At 50.9% G+C, this 21097-nt stretch overlaps 1 protein-coding gene across 1 annotated transcript; it reads right to left on the bottom strand.

Annotated features, from left to right (window-relative positions):
- Positions 1-17: 17 nt before the first annotated feature.
- LOC124477978 (dynein heavy chain domain-containing protein 1) lies at positions 18-20311 on the bottom strand. The gene is made up of 43 exons (XM_047036057.1): positions 20085-20311; positions 19792-19986; positions 19482-19685; positions 19275-19385; positions 19013-19169; positions 18614-18883; positions 18378-18503; positions 17217-17349; positions 16873-17099; positions 16486-16735; positions 16247-16404; positions 15993-16106; positions 15165-15441; positions 14946-15073; positions 14627-14825; positions 14410-14501; positions 14076-14304; positions 13834-13959; positions 13454-13551; positions 11775-13325; positions 10064-11741; positions 9800-9929; positions 9327-9519; positions 8925-9207; positions 6950-8786; positions 6602-6834; positions 6329-6518; positions 6145-6247; positions 5860-5988; positions 5545-5736; positions 5035-5466; positions 4431-4859; positions 4247-4340; positions 3983-4159; positions 3712-3890; positions 2553-3596; positions 2287-2464; positions 2024-2149; positions 1679-1904; positions 1473-1564; positions 1210-1359; positions 479-1092; positions 18-399 (listed from the first exon to the last, which is right to left on the bottom strand). The coding sequence occupies exons 1-43, from the start codon at positions 20309-20311 to the stop codon at positions 25-27; spliced, it is 13956 nt and encodes a 4651-aa protein (XP_046892013.1). The 3' UTR covers positions 18-24.
- Positions 20312-21097: the final 786 nt, after the last annotated feature.

The raw sequence follows: 21097 nt of genomic DNA, 5'->3' as shown, positions 1-21097 counted from the left end.
GTGCTATGAGTCTTGGATCCAATCTCAGAGTGTACTGACTAACCTGACTCTTCTTAAAGAGCACAGCACTGGGTCTAGCTTGGCCACAAGGGGGACACGAGTAATGATGTTGTTCTCAGTCAGACCCCAGTCTTCATTATGTAGCGCTCCATCCAGATATAGAGGACAGTAGTACAGGGGCAGAAAGGAGGTGTCGCAAGAGGGGCTATCTGGTGCCCTGACGTCCGTGTTCCTTGCCCTTGCCCGGACCCAAAGGAGTGGGAGGAGACAGGGTTTAGGGGAGAGCGTGTCCTGCAGGGCTCCCAGGCGTGTATCCCAGAGTGCCTCTCTCAACTCCAGCCCACACAAATACACCCCACTTAGAGGTGGAGCTGAGGGACAGCTTGCAGCACTCAGCACCTACACACAGAGAAAAGATATGGATTGTCTGTAACACCGTACATCAATGTCCCTAGTGGCACGGCGAGAGTGATCTTACCTGGAAATGCAGGGAGAAGTTAATGATTTCCCTCTGTTTAGCCTTGGCTGCCTCCCTTATTAATGCAGCTAGGAAGCCTCTAGCATTGCTGAAGGCAGACAGACAGTAGGCGCTGGTTGGACCGCTGGCGGTGTCGTTCCACAGGTAGGTACTGAGCAGCTCGGCCCTCTTCTCCAGGTGGGACAGGGTTGTAAGGGTGGGGAAGGAGGAGGGAGTCCATCTGCTTCTGAGGTGCTGGCTGAGCTCTGACAGGAGCGAGGACACCAGGTCCCCCAGATCATGCCACTCTGCCTGGAGGAAGCTGTGGAGAGGGCCCGGGGACACGCCCACAACCCAGCTCTCCGCTTTATGCCCCAGACGATCCCTGAGGGCCTGCAGTCTGTCCCGGGCCTGACTGAGGTCTGGGAGAAGGGCAGGGTGAGGAGAGTCTCTGGCGATGCTCCTCATCCTGCCAGTGGGCCTCTGAGAGTCTAACAAAAGTAGGTTTAGGGTGCGGCTGTGGAGCTTGACCAGCTCCACAGAGAGACCCGTGCTGAAGCCTAGCACCATAGGGTCGCTGGTGTTTGCCAGGGCTCGGACACGGTGCTCCAGTCCCCTCAGGAGGCCTGCAACATCTGTCACGGTAGGAAACAAGTCACGGAAATGACTCACAAGACATCCAACACATACTGTAAACATCAACCTGCAAATAAAATCATTTTCTACAATGCTCAGGGACCATTTCACAGTACCAAAGCGTCCATGAATGTGGATGATATCAGAGAGTGTGTGAGGCCCACAGCCCCAGAGAGGAGATGCTGGCTGAAAACAGGCTCTGGCTACACTCTCCACTGCCTCCAAGTCTGTTGAGTCTGCCACATGGCCACCATAGACCAGTTGGGCTGTCAACATAACAGGAAACAAAGGTGAGGTCAAGACAGGGCTGTGGAGTAAGAGTGTATCACCAGCATTTGTTTAGAGACAGTAAGATATATTGTATTCTATATACCCCTACCTGCTATGTATTCTAATGCCCCGTTCTGGTCATCACAGTGTTTGGCAATCCGAGCATAGGCATCCACCAGTGCCTGCAGGTCCTCCTGAGTCCTTCAACAGAAATAAATATGCTCCAGCCATGCTACAGAGGGATAGTCACGGTAGTGGTGCGGGTCAGCTTAATGTGCTTGTCATCCCAGGCATGGGGTAGCTGCAGGTTCTCACCAGTGGTAGACGCATCCCTGGCCCAGGTGTCTGTAGGCCTGTCTCTGCAGTAGGACAGAGTGCAGGATGGCACAGCGCAGCAGGGGCTCCAGGCTGGAGGCGGAGAGACCAGAAGCCGAGGCAGGCAGAGCAGCAGATACCACCTGGTGCAGGGAAGAGCACAGCTCCTCCTTTACGTCACATGGAGAGTCACAGACCAGGCGAAGAGCACACACGCGGACTGCAGCTACAGGACACAGAGGGTGACATTTCATGTGATTAAGAGTTTTACATCTAAATTAAAACCCAAAATGGACTGTACATGAGTCCGTAAATGATATCACTGTGCCACTATAGTGAACATACATGGGATGGAGAGTGGTTTGTATCCTCGTGTGATGAACCACAGTCTGAAGCGAGGGTGCACCTGGGTGGATGAACTGGGCCCTGCGGGAAGGGGCCCCTCCTCAGGCTCCACATCTGTCTGGTGCACTGAAGGACACAGGAGAGAGAGCCTGTCAATGCCTGCATCACTACTTTTCTATCTTACATAAGGAAAGCCAGGTATAGGTATGTGAAGATGGTTAATACAGCCATAGCAGTTTTCTAACCCACCACAGGCAACTCACTTTTGGCTGCAACAGATATCAGCTGATTGAACTGAGTCACGACTTCAGCATCCCATTGCTCGAGGAGATGACAGTTGTTGAAGACCAACCAATGGCCATCGCGAAAAGCCAAAGCAAGAGATGAGAGGATGGTTTCTTTTTGACATTTAGCTCCAACTGAAATTATTTTCACCTTCACCTGACAAACAAATACAAATATTCATTGCATATATCAGGTTGATTAAGTTAACAATGGCAATGAGGTTGGTCTTATGAATACACCTTACCCCTTTCCTGTCTGGTTGGTACTGGGCCACCTGTTTGAGCCAGTGGAGCGGCTGGATACTCGCCGGTCCCTCTCTGTCCGGACTGGGGAGGGTGACGATCACAGGCCCTTCGTGTCTAGACAGGAAGCGTGAGAGGGCCTCTGGAGAGCCGGTGTGGGGCGCGTCAGGCACCACTGAGCGGACGGGCTGGCCCAGGTGGCAGGCAGCCAGGTCCTCCGCCACGGCCGCCAGCCAGTGGGGGAGCAGGGTCTTCCAGAGCAGAGCCCGCTGCAGGGTGGACAGGTGGGAGTGAGAGCTGCAGGGCACGGGCCCCACAAGGGTGGAGGAGGGGAATCGAAGGTACTCTTTCCACTGCTCGGGGGAGGTAGCCATGGAGGCGATCAAGCCTCTGAAGGGTGGGATGTTCTCCAGCCGTAGAACCCCTGTGTGCGTGTGAGAGGGGAGCCAGCAGGGGAGCTCAGGCTGGGGCGCGGATGGAGATGAGCAGGAGGGTGGAGCTGGGGTTTGAGTGGCTGAAGCGACAGGGAGGTCCATGTCTCCCAGGCCCTTGAGGAAGGCTACCCTCTCCACCTCGGAGCAGGGCTCACTGTGGAGGAAGAGGGCCAGAGATACCAGCAGTCTGAGCAGGGAGGCATGGCTCTGGAACAGACAGGGCCGATACTGGGCCAGGAAGTGAGAGACCATCCTGTAGGTGATCTCTGCCATGACTACTCCAGTCAGCACCTCCCCGGTGAAGACCACATCAGGTCTTCCTTTCAGCGCCAGAGCCCCCCTCACATTCAACAGGAAGGTTTTCAGGGGGAAGTAGTAGGTAGGTGAGAGACAGGCGACCTCCTGCAGGGCCTGATAGAGGCCGGTGGCCAGCGCTGCCACCCTTTGGAAGTCTGCCAGGAGAGGCTTGTGGCGCACCAGTTCCTGGCTCAGATCCGCTAGCTCAGCCTGGAGCCTGTGCGAAGCCACCTGACAGGCCGACACGCGAGGCAGGAACTGGGGGTCCTGCAGCAGAGGGGTGAACGACTGAAGGATGTACTCGATCAGAGACACCTGAGAACACAGACCAGGGATGGGAAGCATTCAAGTCAAGCATTCAAGATAACACTTGACTGCTCGTAAAATGAACATCGCACAATACATCTGAAGGAGATTTCTGTCCGGTCACCTCCTCCTGGCTGAGTTTGTCATGCAGGGTCTGTCTGTCTTGTAGGAGCACACAGTGTTGAACCCCCAGCTCTGGACACTCCAGCTGCACCAGCTCAGTCAACAGGAGTTCCTGGACCTCCGTGGTGCTCAGAGAGAGGTCGATGACCCGCGCCTCCGACAGGACGGACGGATGTATCTCTAAAGAAGGGCGGAGAACAGAGGAGAACTGAAGCGCTACATTCACACTTAGGACCGACAAAGTTCATCTGTCAACCCGCACAGCTCTTCACCGTTGAGCAGCAGTCGGACTGGCAGACAGGTGCTGAGGAAGAGGCAGTACTCTGGGTGGGCCGGTTGGACAGGACGCCTTAGACCAGGGGCGGAGTTGCCAGCCGGTCTCACCAACATCTCCAGGAAGTCTGGAGTGTGAGCTGCTCGCTCGATGTGTGTCACCAACACTCTCAAACCTAGTGAATGGAACAAAGCTGCTCGTCATCTAAAACCATTCATCAAGCCGATACACGATATTATTTCCTCTTCATTCTCCAGCTGACCTTTGTCTGCCCCCTGGTGGACCTTATCCAGCAGTTGTGGGTCATCAGCGCTCACCACCAGCCCGTACTCTCTCTCCTCCTGAGCTGTGCTGTCCTCCACCGGCAGACGGCCTGACAGACAGGGGAAACCTACAGTTACATTTGCTCCATGATATGGTTAAAGTGATTTTGATGGCCGTTATACCTCACCAGTGAACAGCATGGTCTGAGAGCTGATCTCCTCGCGCTGCGATGCGTCAGCCAGCAGGGGCCAGCGTTGAGCCCAGAGGCCTCTGTTTCCCCACATCAGCAGTTTGAGCAACAGCCCGGGAGGCACCCCCTGCACCGCGTAGCGGTCCACCCCCAAGGCCCGCGCTAGGGCCATCTGCAGCTCTGCAGCCATGGGGAGGGGCACATGATCCAGGGGCGGAGGAGGGGCCTCTGGGCTGGACTGAGGAAGCAGAGAGGTCCTGGGGTCATCGGGGGTAATGCTGATGTTCCCAGTCAGACTCAGCTCCCTCCACTTCCTCAGCAGCTCCATACGGGTGTCTGGTCTGAAGGGACCCAGGTAGGTGATGGCAGCTGCCAGCAGCAGAGCATCACCTGATATGGTCTGGTTATTCATCTCAGTCTCCTGGGAGAGGAACACCAAACATGAACAAAATCCACCTGGGAAATGATGCATGTGTGCAAATCAAACAAGTGTGTAAAGTAAATGGCGGCTGAAGAGAAAGGGATGGCAGGATGAAGAAAAGAGAGGGATAGAAGGGTAGAAAGATGAGAAGAGAGAGGGATGGAGAGAGGATTACCTCAGCAGCAGCCTTCCAGTCGGTGATGTGGCACGCCACCTGCTGGACAGCGCTGGAAGCTTCCCTCTCCAGGGCCTCAGCCTTGCGAAGCAGGCCAGCCAGCTCCTCCTGCTCACCTCTGAGGACCAGCAGCTCCTTTTCCAGGTCGTCGATGTGCTCCCGCGTCTCCTCCTCCTGCAGCCTGGCCACGCTCAGCCGAGAGCGGCTCTCCGCAATACGTAGGTCCAGCTGGATCTTCTTGACCTCCTGGGGGGCCATGTGGCGCTGGACGCAGGCGTACTGGTAGACAGCCCGGACCCAGCGGCACAGGGACTCACAGGCCCGGCTCACGCTTTTCACCGCCTGAGGAGAAAACTCCTTCCTCTGTATGATGTGACTGAGCTGCTCAAACATCTCGCCGTTCAACCTGGAGCGGTCGTAGAACTCCAACTCCTGGAGAGAAAACAGGAGGGTCAGTATGAGGTAACTAACAGAAATAGGTTCCCGTCTCTGTTTGATATACTCACTGACCTGGCAGAAGTTCGACTGCCCTAGCAAATGCTTGGAGCTATCCCAGGTACATGGATAGTTGAACAGCATGCAGATGGCATCCATGACGATCACCACACCTGCAGGAGGAACTCTGTAGTGGCGCACCTCATCCAGGTCATTCTGGCTCAGCGACTTGAGAGCGACCAGGGCAGTCTGGTACAAGGGACTCACCTGGGGACAAGAGTTCAATCATGCTGGTGAACATGTTATGCTATGTTCCATCCAGGCAGGTTAAGTCTTAGTTATATCCCTGGATCTAGAGGTGAGGTGGACCTCCTTGAAGGCGTCGTCTGCCTGTTGCTGGGCCTGCTGAAACTGCTCCTCCAGGTGGGACAGTCTGTTCTCCTCCAGGAGGCAGTTCTGCCGGATACGGTCACACAGAACCTGCTCCATTTTGATCTTGTGCTGCAGCTGGTATTGACACTGAGACGCAGACAGGTAGGTGGACAGAAAGACGAGCAAACAGACAGACAGACATCATATTAGACCAGCACTGCTCGTACCGACATTTACACAATTCTAATCATATATGCATGCATTTTCACTGAACGGTGCTCGTCTACAAGCTAGTAACATTACCTGTTGTGTTTCTGCCAGTTTGCTCTTGAGTCTAATAACTTCCTGTCTGTACTCCTCAGCCGTGTCGGTCATGTCTCTTACCCTGGCCAGGACTGTTGCCACTCTGAAACAAACAAAAGCTTCATTGTACTGTAGCTCAGTAGCAGCAGCATGTGGACATGAACACATGGAGCGTGGAGCTCACCTGTTGGCCTGACCAAGGCCCTGCTCATACAGGTGGCTGCAGAGGTGGAAGAAGTGGGCAATGAGCTCCACGTAGGTCTGAGGGCTGAACGGCTGAAGCTTTGGTAGCAGGACGGATGCATACTTCCATGCTGACTGATGTATTTCTGCCATGACCTTGGAGATACTGGCCACCAGACTGTCCCTGTCTACTACACAGCAAAATAACCAGATACATGTCAAAAATGTAAATCCTTTCAAATTGTTGGTACTTCACAGGTACTACACCAAAGACCTTTACTTGCTGGGTCGGGAATCTGCAAGTTCTCTTTAAGGTGCCGTGAGGCTGCCTCAACCAGGGTCTGGCTGGACCAGGGCTGGTACACCTCCACATAGCAGCACAGGCCCACAGCCCGGGTCAAGTGGGCCCTGGTCACCGAGGTGGTGTCAGCCTCCATTTGACTGATGTCGAGCGAGAGAGGCAGCAGCAGGAACACATGCACGTTCTTCTGGACCTGTTTGAAGTACCTATAGATGAGAAACACCACGTTGAAATTGATCATTAGCTACTTCTACTGCAGTAAACACTGGCCATAGCTTGTCAACAGTAATAATCAAGTGTAGTCTGATTAGTGTTTCCTACTTGTCCAGGGCCTGGTCGTCCCTGAGGCGACTGCGGGAGTTTTTGAAGAGAGCGTTGACCTTCAGCACCAGATTCTTCAGCTCCTCATCAGAGTAGAGACCAGGAAAGGTCCCACTGGCCATGACCTCCAGCAGCTCCTCTCTGTGCTCCAGGCTGGTCTCCTCATGGACCAGTATCATCACATGATTTCCCTGCACCCCCGTCTGACTGCCGGCCTCCTTCAGCATGTCCCGTAACGTCCTCTCATTCCCTGGATGGACCTCCATCAGCTGGTAGCCGGTGAGATAGGCAGCCAGACGCACCGTGGTCCTTCGCCCTGTGCCTTTCACCATGCTGAAGAGCACTCCGTGACCACCGGGGAGGAACAAAGCCCTGAGGATGTGCAGCAGCTGCCGGAGCCTCTGTCTATGCACCACGTAGCTGGACGTGCAGCTGTATTTATCCTCCAAATCCCCGTCTTCCCCCTCTTCTTTGCTCTTGACTGTGAGGACCAGCTGTTGGAGGAGCAGACCCAGGTCTCTCTCCTGATAGGACACGTTGCGTTTGAAGTTGTGCTGCTGAGCCATGGAGACGAGAGGCTCAAACAGCTCGGGACCATAGACCAAGTTACACATCGAGGCCTTTAAATCCTGCAGAAGCTGCAATGGAACGAGCCTGGCTGGACCTGGCCCGGGCAAATGGATGCTGTCATCCTGTGAGGATGGTTCAGACAGCCTAAGGCTCCTCTTCCAGTCCGACTGGCCGGCCGGTTTAGGACCTTTTGGTGGCGAGGGAGACAGACATTGCAGAGAGCTTGAAGCTGGGTCTGGCAACGGTAGACTGGGATGCTTATCTTTCTTGGAAATGTCTTGCTTTTTCTTTTCCTCAAACAGATCCTCTTTCCCATTGGCTGATGAACTAGAACCAGAGTAGCTCAGCCTGAGCTGCTGGATCTCCTCCTCCTCCTGTTCATCTGCTGCCCCAGGCAGGGGAGACTTTGTAGGCTGCGTGAAGGCCAAGGCCTCAGTATCCCTCTCCGTCTGACTGGCAGACGCTGGGAGCCGATGGGGGGACGTAGGTGGGTCTTCTGTTATTGAAGAGGATGTGCACCTTGGGGGAGTTGTAGAGGACATGGTTTCTTCTCCTCCGACAGCTTGGGCCTTGACTGTCATCCAGCCACTGTAACTGTTGTCTGACACCCGGGCTATGAGTGACACCAGGGTTTGGCTCTCGTCTTCCGAGCACAGCCGGTCTCCGAAGGTACGCAGACACTCGTGCATCCAGAGGCGAACGATGTTGAGCACGTTGGCCGCTGGGCCGAGCGTAGTGGGAGAAAAGCAGGGGAGGGCAGAGGAAGAGAGCACGGCCCTGAGGCTGACCTTCTTCTGCGGTGGATGTCTGCCGGAGGCACGCGGGGCCCACAAGCACATCCCCTGAAACACCTGCTGCAGGTCATGCTGGGAGAACAGGAAGTGGGGCCTCAGTGGAGTCGGCAGGAAGTGCTCGCACACAGACTGGTACAGGTCTAGAGTAGCGGTGATGATACAGCGGGTCATGTCTGCGTACCTCGGCATGCCCTGGAACTCTTTCAGCCAGGTCTGAATCAGTGGGGAGTGGACGGAGAATAGAACATCTACAGATATACTGGGCAGCACTAAGACGGAGAAGAGACGCAAGAGACGGGAGGAGATGCTGTTGCAGCATGGTTTGGTTACTGCGGACGTGCTGCAGGTACCCAGGTAGCAGATAGCTCCCGAACCAAACAGCTTGAAGTGGTAACCATCAGAAGTCAAAACTCCTCCCCTCGATATACATTGTCGCAGAGTCTCCAGAGCCATGGACGTCTTTCCAAATACATCTACAAGCATATGACAGATATGAACACATTAATAGAAGAATTGCTGCAAATAAACTATCAGATACGCTAGTTCAACCCCTGTTGAATCCAGATTTTGTATAACTGCAACTTTATAAGAATAACAGTTTTTCTATTCACCACAGGGGGCTTCATGTAAATCATCCACAAACAGCAGGTGTCTGGCCTGTTTGTTTTGGCTGCCCATGGTAGCCGTCGGTGTCTTCTGTTTGCGCATGCTCTCCAGGACACCCCGCAGGTGAGAGGCGCGCAGGCATGGGCCGGCAGTGAGACGGATGTGAGGCCTGTCCTCGTTCATCAGAGACTGACACAGCATGGTCTTCCCTGAGCCAACCTCTCCCACCAACAACACTGGCTGGTGGGCCTCCAGCAGGAGGTCCAGTAGACACGCATACTTTTGATACTGTCAGTGGACAAAGAACACTAACATTACTGTCATTTTATAAGAACAAGGGAACCAAAATACCATCGATACTGTAGTATACTGCTGATGTGGGACAGTTATTGATTGAGGGGGCATACCTGTGGGATAGTGATGTAGGCCATCAGTGGACTCTTGTTTCTGGAGCAGTTGATGGAGGTACTTGTGTCTCCCATCGTGCCCTCGGTTATATTAAAGAAGTACTCGAATACTGTTCCCTCAGCAGGAACTTCCACTCTATACCGGCTCTCAAACAGAGCTTCCCGCACCAGCACATCAAACTGGGGCCAGTGTCTGCAGGAAAAGAAAAACGTTATCAATGAATGCACCACTACGTGAGAACTAGGGGGAATGGGGGGGTCAGATGGCTGAGCGGTTAGGGAATCGGGCTACCAATCAGAAGGTTGCTGGTTTGATTCCTGGCCATGCCAAAATGACGTTGTGTCCTTGGGCAAGGCACTTCATCCTACTTGCCTCAGGGGAATGTCCCTGCACTTACTGTAAGTCACTCTGGATAAGAGTGTCTGCTAAATGACTAAATGTAAACTGACTTCCAGGGGTACCGGTCTCAGACCTGGGGTGGAGGTGACCACCGAAGCCCCAGATGTAGGCCACCAGGAAGATGTTCCTGGCCTGCAGCTCCGGCTGAGTGGAAGGGGTCGAGATATTGCCAGACGAATGTTGGGTTACCACTGGAGCCATATCTGGAAGAGTGTGCGAACACAAATAATTCAAGGGCATTTTTTGATTAAATACGTTTTTCATCATTCCTACTACAGTCTTTTTTTGGTAAAGTTTTTACCTATTTCATCTGTCTGCCTTGATGCTTTCAGTCCACGTCCCTTCCCACACTGCTCCAGAAGGGCATGTAAAATCCTAATGAATGACATCACTTCCTGTAGACCATAGGCGATGCCTTTACTGACCTTATTGTCGTTATCTGCCTCACTGTGCATCACGGGTGTCAAGGCCTTGTGCCTCAGGAAAGTGAGCGTACAAGAAAACAGATCTTCAGCTAAACGGACCCACATGTTGATGGTTCCCTGATCCAGAGTGTGGTCTCTGGAGAGGACGTCCACCTCCACCTTCCACACTGATTTCCACAGATTCCTCCCACCCAGATGGACCAGAGTGCAGCGGGTGACTGTGGAAGGGGCAGCATCTGACAGGTCCGTGACCTCAGCCAGCAGCTTGAGCTCTTCAAGGGACGGCCGGACCTTCTCTGCCGATGGCAGGCACAGGAAGGGGTCGTCGGGGTCACAGAGGGTGCTTAGGTGATCCAACCAGCCAGGCTGACCCAAAGGCTCCCCGTCCATCACCAGCCACTTTACCTTGCGAGTCTGACTCCTCCTCTTCTTCCTCTTGGAGGGGGTGCTGTCTAAGAGGTCATGTCTCTCTGAGTCCTTCAGCACTTTGGTGAATACCCCGTCTGACCAGTATCCCTCCTGTTGCTGGAAGCAGCCTCCAAACAGTTCCTCATTGGACAGGGCATTGGGGAATATTACCACAGTGTCAACAGAGGACCAGTTTGAGGTAGTCGGGGAATAATCTATCTCTGAGCACTTTCCTTCAGGGCTGACATCGTCATCCAAATCCACCTCCTCAGCCCTGGCGGCCAGCTTCCGTAGCGCCCCTGCTAGTGCAAGGTAGCATGTGGTCTTCCCACTCCCAGGGGGCCCCACCATTAGCACCGCCCTGGACAGCTTTATAGCCTGGTAAAGGCTGAGAACCTCCTTCAGCACTCTGGCATCAGCATGGAGGCCAGCCTGCTGTAGTTCCTCCATAACTGCAGACTTCAGGAGGTTCCGATCGCCCACCTCAATGTCCAACTCGAGAACCGGGTAAGAACGTAACGTGGGGAAAATGTCTTCAAAAATGGCACGGAACTGTGAGGCTTTCTTTTGCTCGTGAATGGCTGACACCAAGACAGATGAAACTCCTTTGACTATGGCCTGTTCCTCCACCACACCTTGTATAAGGGCTGATGACTGATTAGTCCGCTTGAAGTTAAAGCTGTCTCCTTCCCTGGCTCTTTCCTCTGTCTCGGATACCTTAGGAACCCCATCCGATGAATGTCTCTGAACATCCGCCTCATCTTCTAACTCCTTTTCTTTGAGCAGCACCTCTTGTCGTCTGGTGTTTTGGAAGTGTGTCCCAGCAGCTGTGATGACGTTCATGAGGAGAACTAGCCAGCAGGTTTGCTTCCCACTGACAGAGTCAGGCAGACAGAGACAGTTGCTGGCCAGGGTAAACAGTGAGAGGAGACATCGGCTGAGTGTCACTGCCTCTGAGAAGCCGAGGGCGGTCAGCATCACCTCAGCAATGACTCGGTAGTCTGGGTGGGCCAATGCTACAGGCCGGGTTGCAGCACGCAGGCTTTCTGGGACATCGATACTGTACCCTCTAGATGAGATGATCACACAGCCGTAACTCGGTTTGACAAAAATCCTCTTCCCTGCAAAACACATCTCAAGTTCATCCAATGTTTCACAGCCTCTCCACAGGTCTCCACTCTCCTGTGGTGAGGATGTCTGCTCTCTGTTTGGGACAGAAGATGGGAATGACTCCGAGCAGGATTCAAACCCCCTTGGCTGGGTGTTCCTCTGTAGACAAGAGAGAGATTGGTGGATGTCTGATAAATGCTGCCCCAGCAGAGACAGTGCCCCCTGGGTCATTAAGTCAACAGAGTCCAACACCAGCCAGGACCCGGTCTGGAGGGCACCAGACAGCAACTGCCGTATAATAGAAAGTCTGGTGTTCACACAGCAGTGGAAGGAGATGACTTGCCTTCCCAAGGCTTTCCCCAACTGAACCACAGTCTTCTTCTTGCCTGACATCTGTGATCCGCTCACAAAGCCACACCTGTAGCCGGTGAGAGACAGGAGAATCCCCAGGATGGCTTTGTCTGTGGAGGGGTTGTTCACCATCATCCAGTGTTCTGGACCCAGGTACTCATATCCGTAGGGCAGCTGAGCTCCCAGTACTTCCACATAGCACCAACAGTCCTTGGTGTCTTGGCTCTGTTGTGTTGTCTCATCGCCACAGTCTAAAACAACATGGTATTTCATCAAACTCTGCCATTCAAAAGATGACTCGAGATCACCCTTCACCTCCATGAGCTTGGAGATGTTCTGGGCGTGGTTCATTGTCAGCAAAACCAGAGAACGCAACATTGTCGTTGCACGTTGAACGGTCAGTGATCTGTCAGAGGCACCGGACAAACCGTCCCTTACAGTTTGGCACAAGCTGTGAAGTTTGGAGGTGTTTCTTGCTTTTAGGCAATTCCATTTGACCGGTGCTGCAGCCTGGCCGGCCTTTCTGACCTCACTGCACCAGAGCGCCTCTTCAACAACCAACAAACACTGCAGGGGGTAGTCTGGCAGGATGCTCCACTGAGATGGCAGGTCATTCGCTCTCCCTTTGGCTTCTATCTCCTCCTTCTTTCTAAGGAAGTCTGATTGTCTGGAGAAGTGTGAGGTGTCCCCAATCTTCCTGTCTGTCTCTGGGTCCTTGTCTGAAGGCTCCACCTGTTGACGTGCCACAGCACACTGCTTGACCAGCTCCCTCACAGCTTGATACAGCTGCTGTTCCAGCAGACCCAGCCAAGCCAGGGAGTTGAGGTTTGGCTCCAAGGGGCAAAGGAAGGACACGTGTTCTCTGAGGCTCCCATACACCCCCTGGACCAACATCTGACTGCCAGAAAGATCCAGCCCCCTGCTCAGTTCTGTCACATCCCGAGACGAGTCACTGTTGCTGACAACCTCCAGCCAGCGCACACCTCTGAAGCACTTGCGCACCAAGGGGAGCAGGGTGGAGGGGGTAGGGTGCAGGGAGAGCAGTCGGATTACCTCCCCGTCGCTGAGGAAGCAGAGCCTGGGGAACTGGCCCCTGGGAGAGTCTAGAAGGTAGAGCAGCTGGTTGGAAATGTCCTCCATGGTGCTCAGACCTGCCATGAGAAGACGGCGGAGACTGTCGCCGTGGAAAAGAACGTTTGACTCAGTCACTTTCTTCAGACGGACTATGTTCAGCACATGGGGGTCACCAGAGGTGGTTTGAATCAACTCTCTGAATGTGTTATCTACTGGTTGGAACGTTTCAAACTAAATGGAAGAAAGAAACAAAGAGAGGGAAGAACAAAAGTTCAGTATCCTGTATTTGAGCTATGTGGTCAATAAATGTATCACAAGAAATGCATTTATTATCTGATTAAAGTTCTAATGAAATATACCAGCTCTGCCTTCTGTACACAAACAGTGGTCTCGTAGAACATTTTGCTGAGGAAGACCCACTTCTGCTGGTACCTTTCACAAAAGTCCAGGAGTTCCTCTACAATGTATTTAAAACAATTAATTAAAAAAACGACAACACACATGCACACGTGCACACATACGCCAACACACACTCTCAGACAGGGTACACACGTTTACGTAGGCACTTGGACCAAAAAAACAACAGAAACCCTACATTATTTGTTGATAAAGTTCCATGATAAAATTGAGTGCTGGAATTGATCAGTAAAGAACAAGGTACAAAATATTGTGAACTTTTATACATGGAATCTCACAAAATCAAAACGTTTTCTTTTGACATGAAGTAGCTGGGCATTACCCAACTCCTGAAGCCGCTGCACCCAGTGCTCCACCTCCTGTCTGAACTCAGCAACATGCGGAGACAGCAGCATGTTGGACAGAGTCATCACACTGTCTTCAGTCTGGGCTAGGAGTGTCTCCAGACCTGAGGAGACAACCACAGCTTCTCACAACCTCTGTCACCATCAAAACTATTGATAAATAGCATTTTTCATTTTCCCATGACACACAATCAGTTTTTGCTCCTTTTTCCAGTCTCACCGATAATGGTGAATGTGCCGCAGTCTTTGGAGAGCTGTTGAGGTGACGCGTGGTTGGACTCCAGGTCAGATGAAGGCTTCTTTCTGCGTGTTGCTCCATCCTGAGGCTTGTCCTCCTGCCACACAGTAACTATGAACTTTGCCAGTCTGAACTGAGCCCCCTCCCAGCTGCGTTGAAGCTTCCGGAAGGCTTGCTCCATGTCGGCCTCCGCCTTGGCCTCCCGGCAGATCTGAGGGAGATGGAGATGTATTTGAGTATGTCAAGTACAAAATGTTGGATAGGAGAAGATGGGAATGTGTGCTTCAGTTCCTCAGTCTAAAATACCAGTCCTTACCTTGCTAATATTATTTTGATGCTCTACCAGCATTTTGGACATCAGGTCTGCTACAGTCAGGCTCCACTGTGGAGTGTACAGCTGGCCCATGCCTGCAGGAAGAGAAAGCACAAATACAAACACTGTAGATTTGAAGATAAAATGAAAAAAACGATCAAACTGTCTCACAAACACACACACACACACACTCAGTGCTCCCACCACACTTTGATGTGACCTTTAAAGATGTTCCTCCAGTGTTTGGGTTTGAGTGTAGGGCTGCTGAGTTGAGCCAACACTGGGAGCTGCAGGTGGAAGTGTTCCAAGGTCTGCAGAATCTGCTGCAGCACTGCATCCTGGGATGGGATTAACTTGGCCAGGGACATCGCCTGCTGTATCCACTCATCTACCTTCCCCTGCGCCCGCGACACCAAAAACTAGCACAGGAAACACACTTTCCAGTCAGCTGTTCCAAACATTAAATATTTAAATAATTCCTTCTGATGATTGAAGGCTCTCCCAGGCCCATGTGAAAAACATCTGTTCAGTTTTCTCACCTTGCTGAAGGGCAGCAGCTTCCACTCCCGGATCTGAACCGTGGAGAAGCTCAGCAGCTCCCAAAGCCCTTTACGGGTCTGAATCTTCTGCTGGCCTGTCATCACAAACGTCAGATCCAGAGGATGTCCTATGGAGACGACACGCAGTTAGCACGAAGGTCGAGAAACACACAGCACACACACACCCCCTCTCTGCAGAAACCTCCCTCCTTCTCCCACCTCGGAGACTTCTACTGGTCCTGCTGAGTTCTTGGAGGCGTGCCGAGACAGCGTACACGTGTCTGCTCACAGCCTTCAGCTGCGTCAACATCTGACCAGCATCCTGGGTGGGGTCCAGGAAAGGCCCGGAGGTGGCTTTGGAGGTCGTGTTCTCCAGGTCTTGGGCCAGGGAGGTGAAGGTGCTATCCAGGGTTTTGGCCATGGAGGGGAGGCGCTGACGCACCGTCTCAGCTGCCCGCTTCAGGAGAGGTACGAAGCAGTCCCACAGGTCCAACATCTAGACGCACACACACACAAACACGCATATACCAGGATCGCTGCTCCAAGCTTTAGTTCTCCCTGTGTCTGAGGATACCTCCTCAAGAGGTAGATGAGTGGATACAGCAGGCGATGTCCCTGGACCCCACCCAGGATGCTAGGTCTCTGAAGTTGGAGACTTTCATCTCCCTCTCCAGCTTTAAGCACCAGTTGTCAGAGCAGCTCACAGATCACTGCACCTGTACATAAACAGCCCATCTATCTACCTCACACCAATAGTGTATTGATTCATTTATTTAATCTTGCTCCATTGCACTCCAGTATTTCTACCTGCACTTTTATCCTCAGTGTTAAACTGTTTTATTTGTAATTACTGTGCTTATCATGTTTGTTTATTCTATGTGAAACTCTGTTGTATGTGTCTTATTGCTATGCTGTATCTTGGCCAGGTCGCAGTTGTAGCCTACCTGGCTAAATAAAGGTGAAATAAAAAATAAATTAAAAAAAACCTGTTTGGAGCAGGATGAATCTATGGATGATGCGTCTGCTGACCTGTTCCTCCAATGCCACCAATGCCTCCAATGCCACTTCCTGTCTGTAGTTCATACGGATGGTCTCCTGGAGGGAGTGCATGTACTCCAGCTGCTGCTGCATGTCATTGGACATTTTCTCACAGCGTGTGACCTGCCGTGAAGGAATCCCATGAAAGTCAATGGACACATTTGATTTAAAATCAGATGACACATATCGAATGTGCCGAGTTCTGCAATTCACCTCTATCATTGACAGAACCGTGGCTACAGAACCGTGGTTACAATACTCACCATGCTGGCGTACTGTGTGAAGTCGTTGAAGTCTGTGGGCTCTACCCTGAGGCCGTCCACCGTCTTCTTCAGTTCCTGTATCAGGTTCTGTGAGCGGAGCTTCAACTCCCCCACCAGGAAAGTCAGCATGTCCTCCTCTATGGAGGTCAACAGAGGCCCTGAAAAAAAGAACATACACACATCCCCGGAACAATACTATTGAGACAGCAGTACACACACAAATGCACACGTGCACATACACACACCTAGCTTCTCCTGGATGTGTGCGCAGTGGACGATGAGCAGCTTGTTGGAGGTGGTGAAGGAGCGGGGCACGGTGCTGACCCTGTCCGTCCAGAAGCGCACCTTCTGGATGTGCTCCTCATAGAGCAGGGCTGGCAGGCCCCTCATGGCCTCCAGGGAGGCAGGGCTCCACTGGCTGGTGAACAGATGGATGTCCGCCAACCAGGCATGTTCATCACACAGCTTCTGGAGCTCCTGCTGGGCCTCCTGTGCAGGAGGGACACACAACAACGACACAATCAGGAAACAGCAGGAAACGGAGAGAAATGACAAAGAAGGGGAAATTACAGCTATATAGTTATATAGAATAGTAAAGGCTTATTGTGTGAGAGAGACAGGATGACCTGAGTGATCCTGTCTTGCTCTTCCTGCACTCCTGTGGCTCCAGAATGCAGCTTGAGCTGCCACTCCAGGTGCCTCTTACAGAGGGGGTAGTACTGCCCTCGCAGCCTCTTGCCCTGCACCCTCAGGGGGTTCAGCCTGGGCAGCACCAGCCTGGGGGCTAACTCTACAAAAGGCTCCCGTCTGGTTGACAAACTGATGATCTCAGTTTTTTCTCTGTCCTTTGGCCCTGACACATTTTTAAAAACACGTAAATATGCTGAATCAGAGACAAGAGAAACAGGTCAGAGCTGGATTGTGATACACTGTGCAGAGAAGCCCTGTAATAGAACCAACTTTCAGGTACCTGTCTGACCAGGTTTGCCAAAGGAGCAGGGCAGGCTGAGCTCAGGGCTCAGCTCAGGAGCAACCCTGACAGGGGATTTGCATGCAGTCACACAGTCCTTGGACTCCGGAGAGTAACTGCATGCGTCAAATACCTGACACAGGGAGTACAACCAGATAGTCCAGTCATTTTAAGCCAAAATGGGGGTCAACCTAGGACAAATTGCAACAGAAGCAAATCAACTGGTTTTGAATCGTCAGTATGTCCCCAAAGAATCCCATTAGGGGAAAGGTTTGAAAAAGACTCAAATATAACCTATTCATACGCCTATTCATTATTTTTCTCACGTGAATAGGGTAACAATTCTTACCTTTAAATATCACCATGAAAATTACTGAGTTGATTACTTACATCAAGACAAAGAAAACATTTATTACAAGTTTTTTGAAATTGTTTGTTAACATGGGCAAATGGAAAAGATTCAACGTGACATTTTCCCCTGGCTATACCCAACATTTAGATCTGTTGTTGTATTTCTGCAAATTAGCACGTACCTAATTAGATTATGCACCGTTTGCCCATGTTAACAAACAATTAAAAAAAACTTGTAATACATTTCTTGTTTGTCATGACGTAAGCAATCAACTCAGTAACGTTCATGGTGATATCTAAAGGTTAAAATATCTATCCTATTCACGTGAGAAAAAGAATGAATAGGCATATGAATAAGCTATATTTGGGTCTTTCCAAAACTTACCCCTAATGGGATTCTTTGTTTTGTTTTTTTTCCCTAACCAGGACATATTGAGGATACAAATCAGTTGAGTTTGCTTCTGTTGCAATTTGTCCTCCCTTTTTTCATAAAATGACTGGACTAAGAGCGATATTCATACTGAAACTAGGTTTTCTAGCATTTAACAGTACATAAAAAATGGTACAAGATACAAAATTATAATGCAGACATCACAACAACAAATCCCACTACAACAAATGCATGTGTTTAAAAATGTCCATCTAAAGTTCAAAACAGAGCTGGAAAGTGTGACTCATGGTAAACAGTACATAGTCTAAAGTGCATATCACTTTAAGGACTCAACTCCAGACTCCTGTTTATAGTTGTTTTTTGTTATATGAAACTTCATGCCAAGTTTTTTTTTTCCAGTGTGGCAATCTTGCCCTCACCTGGAGGGCAGAGTCTGCCACAGACAGCACGGCTCCACACACAACCTCCCGGAACAAGTGCATAGGGGGGAATAGGGTCAGTTGTCCATCTGCTCCAAATATCAACTCTGCCTCAAAAAGACATCCCTGCTGAGGCTGCACAGTGTCACAGAGACACAAAACACGATCAACATCTCTTACAACATTTAACCTCACACCAAAATCCCCCATAAACATTCAACCTTCAACCATAGTGCTTGCTGCTCTCTCTCTACCTTCAAGACGTTGTTCAGAAAAGACAGGACCTCCCGTTGAGTGATAGTGACCAGACTCTGGACTATCATCTGATCCACCAGGGCGGCCATGTTGCCCAGCTGCTGCAGGACGTCCTCAGCCCGGCGCAGCTTCTTCTTCAGGTCACGCACCTGAGCCAGCTGCAGGTGCAAGGGTTGAGAGTGCTTGTTCACCTGGGCAAGCTCCACATGCAGCTGCAGCTCCTGCTGGCCTTTGTAGCTGTCCTCCTGAACCTGGGAAGAGATGGACATGGTTACAGTAATACTACCATATCAGTACAAAGTTACATCATTCATTCACTCATTGGTTCATCATTTGAATGTTTGTTAATATGTGTTTAGAGGTGAAGTAGTCTGAGATACCATATTCAGGATGAGAGCTCGATACTGTAAGAACCTCTCCAGCAGACCCCGACACTCCTGGTTCTTCTTCAGAAGTGTATTTTGGAAGTCCAGAAGGGTGTAGGTTTTAGACCCATCCTGAGGCAGCCAGTGAACCCCTTTCAATTCCTCAATAAGTCTGACAATGACAAACAAGGTGTTCAGTCAAATCCATCAATAATGGATGTTTGGGTTTCAAAACTGAGATGGTGATTGTGACCTCGTTAAGCATTCTCCTCCCCACCTGCAGAAATGAAACAGAGCTTCTCTGAACTGTGGCACGGTCGTCAGCAGCTGACCCTGCAGTACCTCACACCTGCGCTGGAGGGCGATCTTGCTCACGTTTCTCTGCCACCTGGACAGAGACATAGAGGAGACATGCAGGAAACGTCTTAACTACCAAGCTAATAGTGGTCAATACCAGCATCTCTGAAAGGAGTAAGGCTTCTACCTAGTGAAAGCTTTTTTCAGTAGATAGTCTCTGAAGAGGGGTATGTCTTGCAGGGCGTTCCAGAGCACGGCCTCATGGTTCCACTCGGCCAGAGAGAGCAACCCAGCGCTGCAGCCATCCCTCACGTGTAGGACGGAGGTCGGGGAGAAGACGTAGTACTCCATACCTGCCTTACTCTGGGGGACCACACAGAGGTCGTATGGCCTACAGGAGATGAAAACATTCAGATATGTATGTCGAATTAACATGATCTCAAAATGGGACTAAGGGGCGGTAAGTACAGATGTTCTGCTGCTGTGGTATTTACTACCTGTAACAGCCACCGTCCACAGGCTGCAAATGAAAAAAATTAAGTTTTCCCAGGTGTTTTTGCTTTGCAAAGATCTCCACTACGTCTGTGCCTGTCAGAGGCTCCTTGTGCTTGGAAATCTTCTTAGCTCTTCTTTTTGGCCCCTTGTCTTGTCTATCAGTGGTCTTTTTCACGGACACAACATTGTCTTTAGCACTAAGGAGGGACAAGAATATAATGTAGAGGGGGGAATGTAAGAATAACATGTTCAGTACTGGGATAACATTGTACACTCAATCTGCACAGCTACTCACATGTCCACAGTTAGTTCCTCAACATCTACCTCAGCCAGGCTGACAAGGATATTAGTAGCCAACCCAGAGGCCATCAGACCAGGTCCGTCCGTCCATAATGAGTCCTCCATGGCTGTCTCACGACCCACCTCTGCCACTAAACGGGGAAGCTCCATCCCAGTTAGAGGTCTGGGCATGGGGCTGAGGTTCTCCGTGCTAAGGGCACGTCCGGGTGGGAGGTACTTCATAAAGGCTAGTCTTGAGGAGATACCTTCCTGGGACTCCAGTGGTGGTAGTGAGGGTGCAGAAGCACCACGTCCCTGGTGTCCGAGGGAGCTATTCCTGCTAGCGCTTTTTGCATGGGCCCTAGTTTGTTGACTGTCTCTTTTTGGAGCTGGCATGTTGCACGACGTATCTAATCAATATTAATCCATTTTGGAACAGCGTCATCAGTTAGAACATATTTTGTCGAAGCAGGTGTTCAGTCAATCTCTGCTAAACTCCCAGTAATTCCGTATTCAAAACCCCAAAACGTATACTTAGGTACAGCTGGTAGAATACTTGACAAGTTCACAAAGTTCAGCAACTTTAGACTAGTTAGCTCGAGTTAAAGAATTTCTGGGGCCCATAGCCTAGCTTTAGCGTGTTTAGGAACACCTCTACTAGTACGTTGAGTTTAATTACTAGTAGTGCCAATTACTGTAGTTTACAATCTCTACAAAATCAAATCAAAGTTTTTACTTTAGCTAGCACGCTAGCTACCTGTATATTTTCATTTAGGCAATTTGGTAATAAAATACCAAAACGTAAACACGTTTTAAACAGCTGTAGTTGGTAAAAAAAAAAGAAAGAAAAGTTTTTGGAGCTTGTCTACCTGTTATGTGTTCTGACGTTTGTACACAGCAGTCAGTGTTTAGTTCCCATAGTTACATGGGGACGCTACACTCGTACAATCCACAAGGGTGCGCATGGACACAATATTAAAGCTCACAACCAAATAAATGTCTAGAGTTTTCAATAACATCTAAGGTAGA

Source organism: Hypomesus transpacificus, chromosome 15 (assembly GCF_021917145.1).
Source record: "Hypomesus transpacificus isolate Combined female chromosome 15, fHypTra1, whole genome shotgun sequence".
NCBI classification, from domain to species: Eukaryota; Metazoa; Chordata; class Actinopteri; order Osmeriformes; family Osmeridae; genus Hypomesus; species Hypomesus transpacificus.
This window is presented reverse-complemented; position numbering and strand designations above follow the sequence as displayed.

Bases quoted from the DNA above. Each gene is read 5' to 3' on its own strand.
- LOC124477978 (XM_047036057.1), bottom strand. From the start codon at position 20,311: ATGAAGTACCTCCCACCCGGACGTGCCCTTAGCACGGAGAACCTCAGC. The intron at 17,350-18,377 runs GTGAGGGCAAGA...TCCCTGTGTCAG, and splicing joins TGGCAGACTCTGCCCTCCAG to GTATTTGACGCATGCAGTTA. The intron at 5,467-5,544 runs GTCAGTGAGTAT...TTTTCTCTCCAG, and splicing joins GGCAGTCGAACTTCTGCCAG to GAGTTGGAGTTCTACGACCG.